Raw genomic sequence first — 16,220 nt, forward strand, 5'->3', positions numbered from 1 at the left:
TGTTTAAGATGTCTGTATAATCTATAGTTGACTACACTGCACTGATTTAATTGAAATAATAGTGACATTTTAATAACTTGATCGTCTCCATCAGTCTCTATTGGGAAATTAGCTCTTTGCATTGGAGCTTTGAAACAATCAATCAGGAATAGGTGGGGCTACAGATGTTTTCTTTTCTTTACATTACATTAAAATTGTTGCCATTAAAATCTTAATAGAATCCATCTCGATATCATTGAATCAGGCTCTGCTCAGGAGTTTATCGGAGACATGACAGGAGCATGTGTTGACAGTGCTGTGACTTGGGGCCTCACCTGTGTCTGTGTCAAAGCTGACTGTAGCGTGGAAGCGTTTGCCGTGCTTTAGGATCTCCAGCGTCAGAAGCACCTCAGGGCTCTCCCTCTTCTCCTGGATCCTGTTCAGAGCTCGCTCCAGGTTCAGCCAGAAGCTGATCTCCTGCAGGGCTGTGCCAGAGGCTGGGTCCCGGTCCAGCTTGGTGACCTACACAAACATATTTGAGTTGTATTTTGATGATTCACAGTATAGTTTCACATGTTGTTACTGATCATCTTTGTTGACCTTGAATGTTTATGGCTATACAAAAAAACAAACAAACAACAAAAACAGGTTAAAAGAAGTAAGAAGAAAAAAAAGTAAGAATGAGAAATTCTTTGTGAAATTGCAAGTTTGGGTGAAACATATTACATAAGGTTTGATTTGAATGTAAAATAAATACTCTTATTGATTCAAAGGATGAGGAGAAAGCACAGCTGAAAAAACTTGGAATTATTATTAGAGCAGTACAAATATATTTGCCATTAATCTAAAATAAGTATCATGCTAGTCTGTTTCTAAATGTATGTAGGTTTAAAAAGGGAATTCACTGTAAAGATTAGAATTAACAAATGTCAGGAAATATTACTTTTGCATCTTGGAGGCAATTTTCTAAATTTGAAAAAAATGTTGGCACATCTTTCACAAAATGATTTAAATATACACTGACCATCATCCGCCAATAATGGGGTTCCTAAAGTTGACCAAAAACACAAAAAGTTGGGAAGGCTATTAGAGTGAACTCTTTCTGTCTGACCTTCTGAATCTCTCTAATCCAGCGGTTGACTCCAGACTGCAGCTGGTTGAGGAAGGTGGGGTCCTCCACCTTGTCCCCAAAGTCGGACACTTTAGGCTTCTCTCCGCGCTCGTAGCACTGCTTGGCAATGTTGGCAATGATGGGGTTGATGATCAGGCTGATCTCTGGGATCTCAATGTTCTGCTGCAGATGGAGCAGGCCCATCTCCAGCTCCGCGATCTTCTTCTCCACTGAGGGAGCCATTTTGTCCCCATCTCTGAGGAGGGACAGACAAGCTGAGGGTGAGCGCTCCATTCTAGTTCTCTTTTGTACACAATGTGCTGCTTCCACTATTTAATATCTTATATTGCACATCTGCAGACAGCTGTAGACTTGTAAGAAATCCTTCAGCTGAATGATTCCCACTTTTAATATTTTAAGAAACTAATTGAATTTAGAGGCTAGCCCATTCACAGTAAAGGGCATATTTTTTCATGGCATCTTTTAGCAATAAATAATATAAAAATGTTGAAGAGATGTTTAATGTCATACTGTGGAACATTTCAGGCAATAAGGTAACACCTTTTTAGAGACTAGTAGGTGGTGGACATTTCACCAGAAGATTATGTAATGTACCTTTAATTTATTTCATTAAAGCTACAGTATGTAACTTTCTGGAGGTGACACACCACCTGCATGATTCCATGGAAATAGAAATTAATTATTAAAACCATACTTCTCCATGGCGACAGATACATTTCATGCCATAGTGTGGAATATTACAGCCAAAGGAACAACATTTCTATAGAAACAAGTAGGAGGAGGCCCTCTCTCAAATAAAAGTCAGGTTTGTGGAGATGCAAGCCTGCTCCCAGTAAGGACACATTTTTTCAGTGCAATAAATGCAAACCAAAAATAAACAACATGCATTTTTCCCAATGAATTCCAAAGCATTTCCCAAGCTTCAAGGTTGAAGCAAAAATAATGTATAACCTGATTGGTGTTGTACTCCATTACATGACTGAACGTTCTTAGATACCATCTGGAAACCCTTTACCTGTCGGCCTTCCCAGACTCGCGGATGTAGGACTTGAAGAAGGGAGCGACTGCATTGCTGATGAAGGAGTGCAGGGTCTCATAGGGAGAGTCTTCACTCAGGGTCAGTACTCTGACCTGGGTGGAGATGGGTTTGTCTGCATCCACCACCGCTGTGCGTTTGATCAGGGCCAGGCTAAAGGAGACACAAGAGAGATTATAACCACCTGCAGCAAGGTAGTGCCAAACCTACTGTACGAATTCTTAAGGTGGACATAATACATAAAGTAGACTCTGAGGAGGTTTTAACCATGTTATAAATGTGTTACCTCATCATGAGCCAAGTCAAAGTTCTTTTTCAATTGATTGATTTGTGTACGTTTGTCGCGTGACCAACGAGTCTTCTACATTCCATTTGAATGCAGAAGGAACTGGAATCGGACCATAAAGAACAGCAAACCTTTATCAGAACAAAATGTATAATTTTGTATAACTTTCTCTAATTGGTCAATCTGCTTGTCTATCGCGAAAGCAGGATATGATTCCAGAGTCACACACCTTTATAAAGTTTTGTGATTGACTGATAATCATAGTTCAACAAGGCTCATTTGGTCTTCTGATCATTTATTTATAAACAATTCTTTAGTTTTAGTAATCATGTTTCAGTAACTCGGTATCCTCTTGCATTCAAGGCTTGGGCATTCGAAAAATGTCTGTTCATCTACGCCCTATCCCTGTCTACTTTTCTATACTTAGTTAGGATCATTTTAAACATGTAGGATTCAAAATGGTTACACATACATTTTTCAACAGTGAAAAAACATGAATAAAGTTCTGCAGTTTTGAACAGGTCAGTGGACTGTTTCTATTATGAAGCTTTTTTGGATCGATACTGCAGTTTACAATGAACAAAATTTCAAATCCTAAATACCTAAAAAAGGGCATAATATGTTTTCTTTATTGGTTTTCAATTATGTGCAAGATTTTGGCAAAGGTGCACGGCTCAGCTGGTGAAATGAGGACCAATCTGGATTTCTGTCATTTAGAAGGTCAAATTAAATACCTGTTGGACTTGATTCCATAGTGGATGTCAATGCTGACGTTGTAGTTGATGCTCTCCCTCTCCTCCTCTCCTTCATCTCCAACATCCTCTGTGGAAAAAAAACAACAAGGGTTCAGTTTTTAATGCACTCAAGTTAACAGCCTTATAATAACATCATTACTCTTTGTAATCGTTGATCTGCATTCTGTCCTGGTCTAGTCACATTGCACCACACCCATTAAGACAACACAAGTCACGGTTCACATAACACAACAGCAGATGTCGCTGTATCTACTGTGTACTGTTGTGCTATTTTAGAGCCCAAAGCTCCAGACCTGAGCCAAGACTGACCCAGAGCACAGAGCCACCGGAGCATCATGTGTGGAGCCAAAGCGGGTAAAACAAGACGGCCTCCCGCTACAGTGGAGATAAAGTGACCCGAGGGGAACGGAGGAGAATGGGTCTATTGAAACAAGGCAACCCACATGACTCAGTGAGCTAAAGGTGTTTAGAAGTGCAAAAAAGATCTTTGTTAGCCAAGAGATTATCCAAGATTAAAGAACATGAGTACATGCTATGAGTATTTAAATGCAAGTATTTAAAGTTCCTATAGTACACAAAATTGACTCTTGTGAGATTTAAGCCATATTATAGTGTTGTTACCTTCTTGAAAACACACCTGGAGTTGTTTCATTCACACATGCTCGAGTAATCCTTTATTAATAGTCTGATAAGTTCGATATACTGCTGAAGTAAATTTAGACGATAAACAATAATACTGAAACCAAACCATAAAGCAGAATTATTCACAAAAAGTATTCTAAATGTAAAATATTGTTTCAAAATATGAACTGCAATAAAGATTGCAACACTTAAGTACTTTGTTTGTGTATAATGAGTCATGTTCATAATTCAACCTTCTACAGTGAATGCTCCACTGTGTTTTAAAACTCCATACAGTTTCAGTAGAATCTTGAATTACAATATGACACCACAAGGTGAAACACAGAGTTTTCCATCTGAGAGAAGAACACAGCCCAAATATGCAGGGCTTGTGTGTTAAACATGTGTGAAAGAAACAAAACTCAACTCCAGGTATATTTTGATGAGGAAAACATTATAATATAGCTGAGAAAATGGCGTAATACTGGCCCTTTAAGTCTGTAGTAGGTTATAGGGTGCAGTTGAGCCCGCCTCAGGAGGAGCACATCAGACAGCTCCATGCTCATCCTCTGTGCACATCAGACAGCTCCATGCTCATCCTCTGTGCACATCAGACAGCTCCATGCTCATCCTCTGTGCACATCAGACAGCTCCATGCTCATCCTCTGTGCACATCAGACAGCTCCATGCTCATCCTCTGTGCACATCAGACAGCTCCATGCTCATCCTCTGTGCACTTTACTGCTGTAAACCCGCGGGCGTGGCACAGTGCGTCAGCAGGTTTTATAAAGAATCATCTTGATAAACCCTTTGTAACATTATCATAGTTTTCATCAGGCGCGTGCTCCAGTGGGTTAATAATAAACCATCAACTGTTCATGTCATGGGCTTTACATATGTGGGTCATAGCGGTGTAAGGGCAGAACCAACACGCCTCCGCAGAGGACAAACAGGGACAAAACGGGACAAACCTTTGAGACAGCTCCTCTCCACCAGGATGGTGTGGATCTGCGGGTCTGCGAGAAACTTCCTCATCTGCTCCACGGAGCTCTTCTCCTCTAGGGCGCTCTCCAGGGAGGACGGGGCCTCGCCGCCATCTTCCAGCAGCAGCGGGACCAGTTTACGGATGTGTTTCTGCAGCACCGAGATGTCCGCCACGGTCTGGGCCGTGGACACCTCCATAGTGCCGGAGTTCTCCTCCGTCCCTCCGCCGTCAGACATGTTGAAACAGGTCCTGGAGTCGGGGGTTTGTGGTTGTAGTGACAGAACAAAGAAAGCTGAGGCGGTGCCGTCTCTGAGCTCAGAGACAGACTGCCGCTGTCAAAGCGCCGCAACGGAACACGCTCGTTTATGCGCGCACAGGATTATGGGCAGCGTAGTTTTAGAAGAAACAAGAACAATGCGTTCAACTGTCCAAAGAACTACAATACCTATAATGCATTTCGGCCAATCTTTTTTCTGCACTGCTGCATGTGTGACGGCCAGAGGGAGGAAGGGAGTGGTCTCCAACACAGCACTTTTCTGCAGTAACAGAACTTATGTATCATCTGAGCTCAGTCTCCATATGTCTGTGCTGTACTCTTGCTCAGGAGAGGCTGTACACCTGTGCCATCATCTTCAGAATCTGAGTTTTCTGGTTTCCTTTAGTCTGTATTAGGTTTATGGCCATTCATATAATTACAGTGATTATCAGCAAATACAAATTAAGTCTGCTTTTACATCTATAGCCCATCACCAACTTAATTTACTGTAATATGGTCTTGTTAAAAGTGAGAGAGCCTTTGGTGTGTGCAGTTGTTGTTTTAGATTCTGGCTCCCTCTGGTGTTGGGGCTGTCTTATGCATGGGCAGCTGTGAAGTATGTCCATCTGCAAACTCATGCAATCACACAAGACTTTGGATCTGTGCCACAGAATAAATTAATCCATTGTCATGCTCAAAAAATATCTTGAAATAATTTTGGCCCCAGTACACTGGCCCTCACAACCCCCCACTGCACAAAAAAAAACAAAAACCCAGAAGAACACTATAAAGACACGCTGTACTTTCCACACTCTTTTATTGAATAAATAGAGAATAAAATGACACAATCATTTAACACCAATTCAATATCCCTGAGCTATACACATGTACATCATTTACACACAGATCCTGTCATGGCTGCATCCTGTGGCACAAAAGGGCACGGTGGATCCTGAGAAAGAGCCTGCACAAATATTCACCTGGTAGCCTATTCATTTTATATATTTCACATTTTCACAAACAAAATGGCTTAAACCTGAAGCATCTGAGATTTCTGTATCAAGCATTCAGTAATTACAAAAAAAATAATAATAAATTCAATTATTTATCTTGACATTTGACATTATTCAATGTGTTTCTAGCTGGTTTCAAAATATTGATTTATCCTAAATGGTAAAACATTACTGACTATTTTAGCTTGAAGCATGAATGAAGACAAATACCTAATAAATCTGCAAAAAACAATCTCTAAAATAGTTCAAAATTTCTCAAGTCATGACTTAAAGTATCAATGACAGGTTAGGGTACTCCTTTTACTAAAACACAGTTAAGCTTTTATATTTAAGATTTAGCACTAACTTTCACTTTTTTCCCCAGTTTGGTAGTTTCTAGGTGGTGATTGATGCTACGTTCTCATTAGAAATCAATCAACACACTGAGGAATAATAAATCTTCTGTTACCTAGCAACCATATTGTACACCTGGACAAAACTCTGCTACACAGAAATTATTATATGACAAATAAAAATAATAAATAATATATAAATTGTTGAAATAATGTTTAAAGTATTAAAAACAATGTGTTTCTTTTGTGTAAAGTGTGAGTATGTTTTGGATAGAATTTTCCCTAGACATGGCATGAATAGATTTTAGAACTTTCTACTTCCTGTAATTTTCAACATATTTTTCAAATTGCTTCTTGATTTGTGTAAAACAATAATTTCTATTAACAACAGGTATTATCCCACCATAATACCTGTTAAGCCAACATTAGAGAATATAAAATCCTGTTATATGCATTTACATTCTGAATTCAAGTCACTCATTCCTTACTTATATTGACAAATTATTTTTAGGCTGATATGTGAATCCTTAAAAAAAAAAAAAAAAAAAAAAAAATTATAATTATAAAAATTATATGCGCTATGGCTTTATTCCGGGAGTGCATTGGCAGTTTAAACTTCTAATCTTCTTCGGGAAACTTGAACTTAGCATAGACGATAAGCATGACCACGGACATGACAATACACAGAGAGCCGATCACCAGGTAAGCGATACCCAGGAACTCATTTTTGCCCCCCATCCATGAGACGTTAGTGAAGACCACCTTCTTCCTCCCGTCAAAGTTCAGAACTGGGTAGTCTGGGTGCAGGGTTATGGACTCAAGCACACATCAGTACATGAAAAATCAGATTATTAAAATGTCATGTAAATAATTATGTCTGATGCAAGTAATCTGATTCCTTTAAATGTTCAAGATTGAAAGAGTTATTCTAAACGCATCGACTTGCACATAAAAGTTACTCTCAAAATACACTGATTAAAAGCAACCATATGTAAGATTTTTGGTCAAGGTGTCTAATTTGGAGTTTTGGTTCTCAAGAAGATTATCCAATAAGAAAGTCTTTCATTTGTGTTGCCAAATTCAATGCTGGAATCCAGTTGGTTTAAACCTAAAATGCCTCTCTGATCTAAATGGTCACTATATAAACCCCAGCACTTGCAGCCAATCATGAATCAATGCTAGTGCAGCCTCTGCAGCTGAGTGGTTGGTTTAAAAAGATGTGTGCATGTAAACACACCCTAACAATCTGACCTAATTACTGGACTCTCTCATTGTTGTAGTGATCAGATATTTACTGGCCATGTAAATGTACCACTGAAATAAGGTTGTTTTTTCCATCTCATTTCACTATGAAAACATCACGTGACAGAGGATTTGATGGGCTTATTTCCTTATACAGCAGAGGATTTGCCTGCTTCTTCAGAGGAAAAACTGCTTCAACCAATATGTGGGTGGATTGCCTTCAAAACTATGCAGCCAATTAAAGAATGTAGAATCCATAGAATAATCCTGACCCTCTCCTCTGCATCCTCTGCTCCGTCTGACCCTCTCCTCTGCTCCCTCTTTATAAACATAAATAAACTAAAAGGATACTGTAGCTGATCTCCAGAGAGTAGTTCCCCTCGGGCAGCCCCGTGCTGTAGTCCCCCTCAGTAATTCGCCGGTAGAGCTTCCTGAAGTTGGGCAGGGCGGCGCGTCTCATCCACACCAGGAAGTCTTGATTGATGAAGCCGTTGTTGGCCGGGTCGGTGGGGTCCAGCTCGTATGCAGGCCTGGGCCAGAACAGGGGCTTCACAGTACCTGCAAGGAAAAGTACCATTATTTCCTCCACATACAACAAAATATCCTTATTCTACATAAAAACTGCTAACCCTGTAGTTTATATTTGTTTGTACATTTTAGGTGTGTGCAGATCTAATCTAAAAGTGCTTTTTAACTGTAATTTAAAAGGTGCGTTCACACTTGAATAATATGGTCCTGGTTTAGTCCTAATATAGACTTAGTTTGGTTTTGTTCTAGTATTGGCTTAGTCCTGGTCTAACTTTTAGGTTTAGTTCAGGTTTAGTCCTAGTTTAGATGTGGTCAGTGTGCAAGTGTAAACGCACCCTTATTGTACTTTAGATATATTATGATTCATGTTTGGTAAGAAACAAACTAAGTATCAGTCAAAAGCTATAGATTACAACAGTACATCATACAACCTTGAGAAAGCCTTAACATATCTGATTCTCTGAAGTTAAGCAGGGCTGGGCCTGGTTAGTACTTGGTTAGATGGGAATATCAGATGCCACAGTGGGGCAGTAGTGACTGTAGAGGAAACTTATTGGGCAAGGCACTTCGCCCACCTTGCCTTGTATCAGTGTGGTGTGTATGTTGATGGAGATCGGAGGGGCTGATGGCACAGATTGGCAACCTCACAGTCTACACCACGGCAGCTCTGGCTACAGTATAGCTTACCACTACTGAGTGTGGAGTGAATGAATAATATATACTGTAAAGCCTCTAACCCAGAAGCCACATTGATGTGTGTTTCATATGTATGTCTATATTCACAGAGTTCTACTTATTGTGAGATTACTCCAGTTAAAAGCAATCCGGAAAAACAGAACATTCAGAGCCACAGTGCTGCTCTGTGATTGATCCAATGGATTACTTTACAGATGATGTCACAACCTTTAGACAAACCGACACATGGCTTTGCTGTAGGGTTTGTTTGTCTAAAGGGCAATCCCATAATGTTTTGCGATGTGATGTCACAATCTATTTTTAGCAACTGTGAAAACCGCTTATGGTCTCAAATGCAACAGTGGGAGCAGTTCTAGATATATTCTTGAGAGAGAGTGAACTCAGAAATATCACTAGGATTAATCTTGTTCTGGGTAAACAGTGTCCTGCAGAAGCATAGTCTGTCCTGTGTTACCGTTGAAGGCGTTCTTGAGTGGAGTCACAGATGGGTTCCTGTACTTGATGTTGTAGTCGGTCCACCAGGCGATCCCTTTTCCATCCAAAGGCACCTCCTTTTTAGTCCCGGCCACCAGCTGATAAAGTTTAAATGTATCTGAGGACAGAGTACATATGTAACGTGTAGAGTCCAAACATGCACACAACCTTCACGTGGTCTTCATGTGTTCTTCAAGTGCTCTCACCATTGAACATGCTGTTTGCTAATGAGCCGCAGGGTACAATGGGATTGTTGTTAGAGTCATATCGGTATGGAGAACAAGTTGAATCTGGATCCTGTTGACAGAAGAACAAAAATATAATTGGATACAAATGTCAGGGGGCAAGATTATTTTCCAAATGTTTTGATGAAGCCTATGTGATATTGTTTTTTACATTAGGGCTACAAGTTGAATCTCACTTGGAATTTGAATGGTCTGCATTTATTTAGGAAATACAACATCCTCTGTGTATTGTGTATCAAACGCTGTCAGTTTTTTCCATGTATTTAAGCAAAATGTGTCAAGTACAGCTATATTGTATTGTATATTCTATGAGGAATAACTTTGAACCACTGCAAACTGTTTAAAATGTTTTGTCATGTTTTTAAGATGGTAAAAATCAGGTACAACAATTGCAAATCTAATCTCAAATACAACACTAAAATACTATGGGGCACTATGTGAGGTTTTAGGTGGAGAGGACCTGGCAACTGTCAGAGAGCGTTCTGCCAACTGTTGATCTGGTAACTAGACTGGAGTTAAACTTTTAAGTTTATGGTCTTGTATAATATAAACACAGACGTTAGTGTTTTAGACAAAATAAACTCACATTTTTGTGAGTCAGGCTACATCTCATCTCCTCCATTCTCACAGCCCTGAGCCGTCCCACAGCCTGAAGCCACGCCACTGTCCCAAAGCGGCAAAATGGGACTCATTTGTTCACAATATTAAATGTCCTTTGATGACAGAGAAGGCAGACGAGTATGTGAGGAAAGTCACATGCTTTAGGCTATGGTATGAACAGCTTTGAATGAGTAGCTTTTGTACAGCATTTTGTTCCAATTACTGTAGATCAGTGTCAGATTGAGTTGATACCAGGAGCAAAAGAAGGGAGGGCTGCGCTGACGCAGGGTCGGGGAGTGACCACGTGGGAGGGCATCCGTCAGACTGCTCATTCACACAAGGCTGTTTACAATGCTACATTGCTCAACTTCTAAACTAGATCTATTCCAAACTGTAGCAGAGTTAAACTGAGCTAATAAGGACGCAGGCAAGGGAAGCGGGGAGCGAATGCCTGCGAGGGCATCTGGACAGAGTGGTTAAAGTGGCAGGTGCCGCTGAGACTTGAGTCAGAATGAATGAACATCCAGGTGCAACACATGTATAAAAACGCACTCCGACAAATAAAATGGCCTTTTATGTGGTTTAGAATTGAGCAAAACAGCCGACTGTTGTATTTTGGCATTTCTGAGAGCTTTTTGACCTTCTTCTGACTAAACTGCGCTTTCTTTCTTTGTGGTGGCACTTCCAGTTAAGTGGGAATTCCATTCATTTCAATGGAGAATTTGGGAAATATTTTGCCGCTAAAATCTGTTATAAAGTAGGTTGATTTGTGTCAAATGTAACAATGTTTATATGCAACAACAAGTCAACAATGCACCGATTCTCTGGGAGGCTTTAAAACAGCTTTGTAGTCATATAGAACTTATTTACTGCCAAGACTGGCAGCCACATGCAGAATACTACAATATGAATAGTAATGGCAGCGCCCACGATAACTTCTGGAATAAGATGAATGCTCACCCCTATGTGCATTCTGGTCAAGTTTTGACCTTGTATGGACACCAGTCCCAAAGCCACTTTTTACAAATTATGCACTGGTCTGGAACCTTCTCCATGGAGATGTTGAATTGTCAGGAATGTTCCACAGATAGAGGACAGCTTTACACCATACTGTGGAACATTCCAGGAAAACCGGAAAACATATATTGATACTTTGCAGCTGATGCCATCAACATTCCCTGGAGGTGTGATGCATACTGGAGGCACTGTTCTGTCTGAAACGCTGTTACTCAAATAAGACTTTAATCTAAGCTTTAATTTACCACGACCTGACCAACCAATGCGTTGTTTAAATCCATTTTGTATGTTTCTTGAGTTTAAAGAACTATCTTAAACTTTTTTGACAATGTTTGCTAATGTGTGCATTGTAACAGTTGACATTTCACCACAGGCATACATGTAGAACATCCCCACCATGATGTTGCAGCAAAGTTTCAATAGTGAATCTTTACTCTTCGGTCCTACTTGAATGTACAACATCACTACCTTAAAATTATCCAAGTCTCCAGACAGCTGATAGTCGTCTTTGGACACGCCATAGCTCCTCTGATTCTGGAAGTAGTTGGTCAGGGCATAATAAAAGAAGACTGGGCCCTGTGGAGACAAAAACAGATACTACATGAAAATGACTAGTAATAAATTACTTTTCCCTCATCATTAGCTCACTCAGAGGATTTGGCTTGATGCACGTATAATCATGTGTTGTCCTGTATGGGAGGCAGGAGTGCTCAAATGTCAGTTTGTGATGGACAGGTTACAAAAATTTAAAGCAGACCTAATCTGCAAAATCAACTTTTCAGCTTTTATCCATGTTATAGTTGTTTACCCTCACGGTTTAAAAGGCCACTGCTCTGTACTTAATTCGTTCTCTAATTTTATTTTCTTAATCAGTGGCTGATTCTTCAGTAGATATGGTATTTTTTCGTATTTATTTGTAAAAAAGGCAGAATAAAGAGGGGTTATTATGGAAAAATATTTCAGAGTTTTCTACCATGTTATAATGTTGTTCCCTCATCAAAAACATGCTTGAAGAAGTTTTTGATATCATTCATGCATGTTTGAGTATTTTAGCGTTCTCTCCTGAGCTCTATTTAAACCCTTCTTACGATTAGCTGTAAGATTCTGTGCAGTTCTCAGCCCATAAGCCTACATCATCCATGCTCCCACATGACAATTCTCCATACAACTACAAAAACATGATACAAAACTGTACACAGCAACTCAACAAACCTAATGCACTGTGCAGTAGTTTCATTAGCAGGATGAACACTGACTACCACACTTCATCAAAAGGTGTTTGGTTGCTGTCATAGCCATGTTAAAGGCATTCATCTGCTTGACTCGTGTGTATTACAAATATCACAAAATACCAGACAAACTGCAATGCGTATTTTGAAAAGAACCTGCTTTTAACACCAACCTCGAAGAGCTTGTCCAGGTTGAAGTCCAGGGTGCACTTGCAGTTTTTTTGGTCTGGATCTGAGCAGGAGAAGCAGGGCGAGTTTTGCTCCATCCCGGTGTAGTCCATCTGACGTGGAAACGGCACACATGAAATATTAAAACTGTGCTGTACTGTAGGCGCACACCTCACACCTCACGTCTGACAGCTCAGAGCCAGGACAATAGGAGCACAATGGTAGTATCCTTTACAGGGGCAGGTCTGACACCAGAGCGTGACACCTGTTCTCAGTTATAGCCCTGCTGATATACAGGTCAGGGAGATGGTGTTGTTAAAAGTCAGTTTGTGCAGGTTTCAACATATACAATCTATTGCTTTTAGTTCAATTTGAATACCCAAATTCAAGATTTTCTATGACACTAACATATCTAAGTAAATATATATTTGCCCAAAATACGCATTTTCTTTATTAGAATATAGTGTGTTCAATGGATATTTTAAAGTCACAGCATTTTACCTTTTAGTCAAAAAACACACTCAAATAAAGGCATAGTATTTTTTTTATTCTGTTTATTGCACCAAATGTGTCCTCACTGTGAGTGTGCTTGCATCTGCACAAACCTAACTCCTCCTCCTGCTTGTTTCCATATTGTTTGTTTGTGCCCTTAGCTATCGTATTCCACACCATTAAGAATGTTGCAAACTACGGTTTTAACTTTCTATTTCCATGGAATCATGCGGGTGACGTGCCACCTCCAGAAAGTTACATATTGTAGCTTTATGCTTTATATTTATGTTATTCCACATTATATATAATTCCATATTTTGTCAAGAACACATTTTGCCTTCTCCAAAGCTATCCATGCTTTGACAACACACTGCTTAATCTAGTGACAAAAGGTCTGTTTTGACAATAGTCCAGGATTTGAATATTTGCTGTTCTTACAACATCAGTGATGATTTAGTTTGGATTTTGTCTAATTTCATACTGTTGGAATCTATCAGAATGTATTCTCGTCAGTAGCCTTTTACATTTTTTCACCAATGTTTTTGCTTAAACTTGAAAATATACATTCTTGTCACTATTTTCACTACCACTTGATTTAAAGTTACACAGAGTACACAGAGCCTACTCCATTCAGGAACATAATACAGGCCAACCTAAAAATCACTGTTTTCAGTCATAAATCCTAAGTTATAATGCTGATCACATAATATCTGTAGTAATGTACAGCATGGATAAGCAAATTCAGTATATCACATTTCCATCTAAACTGTTTCTTTCACAATAACCTTTACACTGTAATGTATCCTAATAGCTCTCATACCTCCAGAACCTGCAGGTCCCTGGATGTGACAAACAAAGCCACCCCAATGCCAATGAAGATCAGGCCAATGATGAGGAAGAGGGGGATGACAATCCCCGCTGATAGCATGGGTTGCCATGCTGGAAGTCTCTGCTGCGTGAACGCAGTGTTGTCTGGGCGGTTCTCTGCCTCCGGTTTCTCCTTCTTATTCATGGTCCCTGCTCTGTGGAGATACAGGGGAGTTTGTTTGTTTTATTAAGTCTATTATAAGTTTTCTTTTACTCTGAAAGCAGACCTATAATGCAAATTTTACTTTTTAGAGCCTTTAAGCATGGTAGACTTGTTTCCTCTTCTCATCTATCCTCTCAAAGCTGTACTTGGAGTGATTTGTGTATGTTTGAGCAATCTTTAATCAGTTATTTTTAACACACCATATTGGAGGTTCTGAGCTTTCACATAAGGCATGGCCTAAATTTAAAAAGCGTATATGTGTCTCTATCTGCAGGTTAAGCCACTGGCTACACAGGTTCAGTTGTAATTTTTTCAAACTGTAAGATCGCATCCTACATTGAACTTGCAAGTTGAATGGACACAATTAGCAAATTATAAAGGCTGCAGTTTTTGATGTAAACAAAATCTTGTGTCGTATTCTGCATAAAAACTCATAACCGTGTATCTTATATTTGTACAAACATGTTCTGAAATGTGATCCTTATATTAGTTTGTCAGTTCATTTTTCAGTCTTTTTGTCACTTCTTTTGGACATGTTTAAACTGTGAACTTTGAACAGAATGCTATTATTAAATATAATCATAATCACAATGCTTGTCAGAAAAATTTCATTTTTTTTTTTTTTCTCAAAGGGTTTAGCCCTACTTTATTAATTCCTCGTAAGAGAAATTCATTCACTTCAGTGCCACTGGGGCGACCTGTCAGGAGCAGTGATCTGACGTCTGGACACATATCTCCAGATCTTGAGCTAGTCTTGTCCAATGAGGTTCATTTGGTCTTCCAATAATGTATTCTAGCAGATTCTATTTTCAGACCAAAATTTGGTTTAAATGAATTGAACTTGTCTTGGTCTGGACTATCCATCCATTTTCTTTGACTTATCCGGGACTGGGTCATGGGAGCAGCATTCTAAGCAGGGACTCCCTCACCCCAAGGCATTCCCAGGCCTGCCAAGAGACATAGCCCCTCCAGCGTGTCCTGGGTCTTCCTCAGGGCCTCCTCCCAGTGGGACATGGTCGGAAACACTTCCCTAGGGAGTCTGGACAACCTATTGTGCATGTTTTTGGTTGATGAGGGAAACCTGAGTGCCTGGAGGAAACCCACCTATACACAGGAAAAACATGCAGACTCCACACAGAAAAGCACAGTCTATTCACGTTTTTGTCTAATAGCATTAGATCTAATAAAACTTGATATTTTTTCCAATTCAAAGTGCAATCCAAGGGAATGTATATATATGGTGGGCCTTTAACCAAATCTACCCTCATAGGCATCATCACACACGACTACATTTCATTTTACGTAAATAGGCTGTCAGTCTATCTCAAAGCAGTACAAAGTTAGGATCCAGTACATTACTCTGTAAAAGATTCACATTCTAATTTTAATGTTCTAGTTTTTAATGTCCTGTGATCTTAATCTGATCTTAATGTAACTGCTTCTCCAAACCAGGAGTGAAAGTCATCTGATTAACAGGCTATGTCTAAGACAGTAAGCAACCAGTTCTATGGGCTAAAAAAATATTAAACTTGAGCATTCCAGATCCATAAAGTCCTCATGAGAGAGAAACATTCAACCATTCAAAATTTAGACTACTTCAAAACCTATATTCGAAACCCATAGACCTACTTCCTGATGTTGATGGCAAACCTATACACGACACCTCATCCAATTTGACTGGCGATCAACAATGTTACCTCAAACAAACAGCAGCTCACCGAACCTACATAAGAGGGATTGGGCCACATTTAACAGCAAAAATCAACGGATAGGCCTTTTCATTGTAAAATCTACTTACGTGCAGAGGGCTAAAACAGTAGTAGCAGTGGATAAATCTAGAGACTTCCCTGATGATAGTGCGAGGGTTGGAGCGCCTTGAGTTTACCTGTGTACTCTCCACGCCCTGCAGCAGCCACGCGCCCTGCTCAACCGGTTCTGTGCGCGAGCGTGTTCTGCCTACGTCATCATGCAGCAACGGACCAATGAGAAACGTGTTGTTTTGTGTTGTTGAATATATTTGACTGAATATTTACAAAATATACAACTATATAACAAATATGCAATATACAAATATACAACACCTGCAGAATATGCGCTAAAGCTT

At 39.7% G+C, this 16,220-nt stretch overlaps 2 protein-coding genes across 5 annotated transcripts in view; both read right to left on the reverse strand.

Annotated features, from left to right (window-relative positions):
• Nucleotides 1–5,051, reverse strand: part of dync1h1 (dynein, cytoplasmic 1, heavy chain 1) — a 39,877-nt gene extending 34,826 nt beyond the window's left edge. For both annotated transcript variants that reach the window (XM_033987906.2, XM_033987905.2), the window contains exons 1-5: nt 4,781–5,051; nt 3,168–3,255; nt 2,127–2,300; nt 1,091–1,346; nt 315–501 (exon numbers count right to left, since the gene is read on the reverse strand). In XM_033987906.2, coding sequence (XP_033843797.1) covers nt 315–501; nt 1,091–1,346; nt 2,127–2,300; nt 3,168–3,255; nt 4,781–5,030 — 955 coding nt within the window. In that variant the 5' untranslated portion in view covers nt 5,031–5,051. The remainder of the gene's footprint in view (nt 1–314; nt 502–1,090; nt 1,347–2,126; nt 2,301–3,167; nt 3,256–4,780) is intronic.
• A 797-nt stretch (nt 5,052–5,848) lies between these two features.
• tmem30b (transmembrane protein 30B) lies at nt 5,849–16,041 on the reverse strand. Of its 3 annotated transcripts, XM_055231035.1 has the most exons (9): nt 15,915–15,995; nt 15,746–15,839; nt 13,907–14,108; nt 12,600–12,707; nt 11,666–11,773; nt 9,542–9,632; nt 9,316–9,453; nt 7,989–8,195; nt 5,849–7,192 (listed from the first exon to the last, which is right to left on the reverse strand). In XM_055231035.1, exons 3-9 carry the CDS (start codon nt 14,096–14,098, stop codon nt 7,014–7,016), a joined length of 1,023 nt encoding a protein of 340 aa, XP_055087010.1. In that variant the 5' UTR covers nt 14,099–14,108; nt 15,746–15,839; nt 15,915–15,995; the 3' UTR covers nt 5,849–7,013. The 3 variants fall into 3 exon arrangements, with proteins under 3 accessions (XP_055087010.1, XP_055087011.1, XP_033844163.1); XM_055231036.1 differs by lacking the exons at nt 15,746–15,839; nt 15,915–15,995 and adding an exon at nt 16,002–16,041; XM_033988272.2 differs by lacking the exon at nt 15,746–15,839 and having other exon boundaries at nt 15,915–16,032.
• Between the last annotated feature and the right edge of the window lie 179 nt (nt 16,042–16,220).

The sequence above is a fragment of the Periophthalmus magnuspinnatus genome, chromosome 22 (genome assembly GCF_009829125.3).
Source record: "Periophthalmus magnuspinnatus isolate fPerMag1 chromosome 22, fPerMag1.2.pri, whole genome shotgun sequence".
In the NCBI taxonomy this organism is placed as follows: Eukaryota; Metazoa; Chordata; class Actinopteri; order Gobiiformes; family Gobiidae; genus Periophthalmus; species Periophthalmus magnuspinnatus.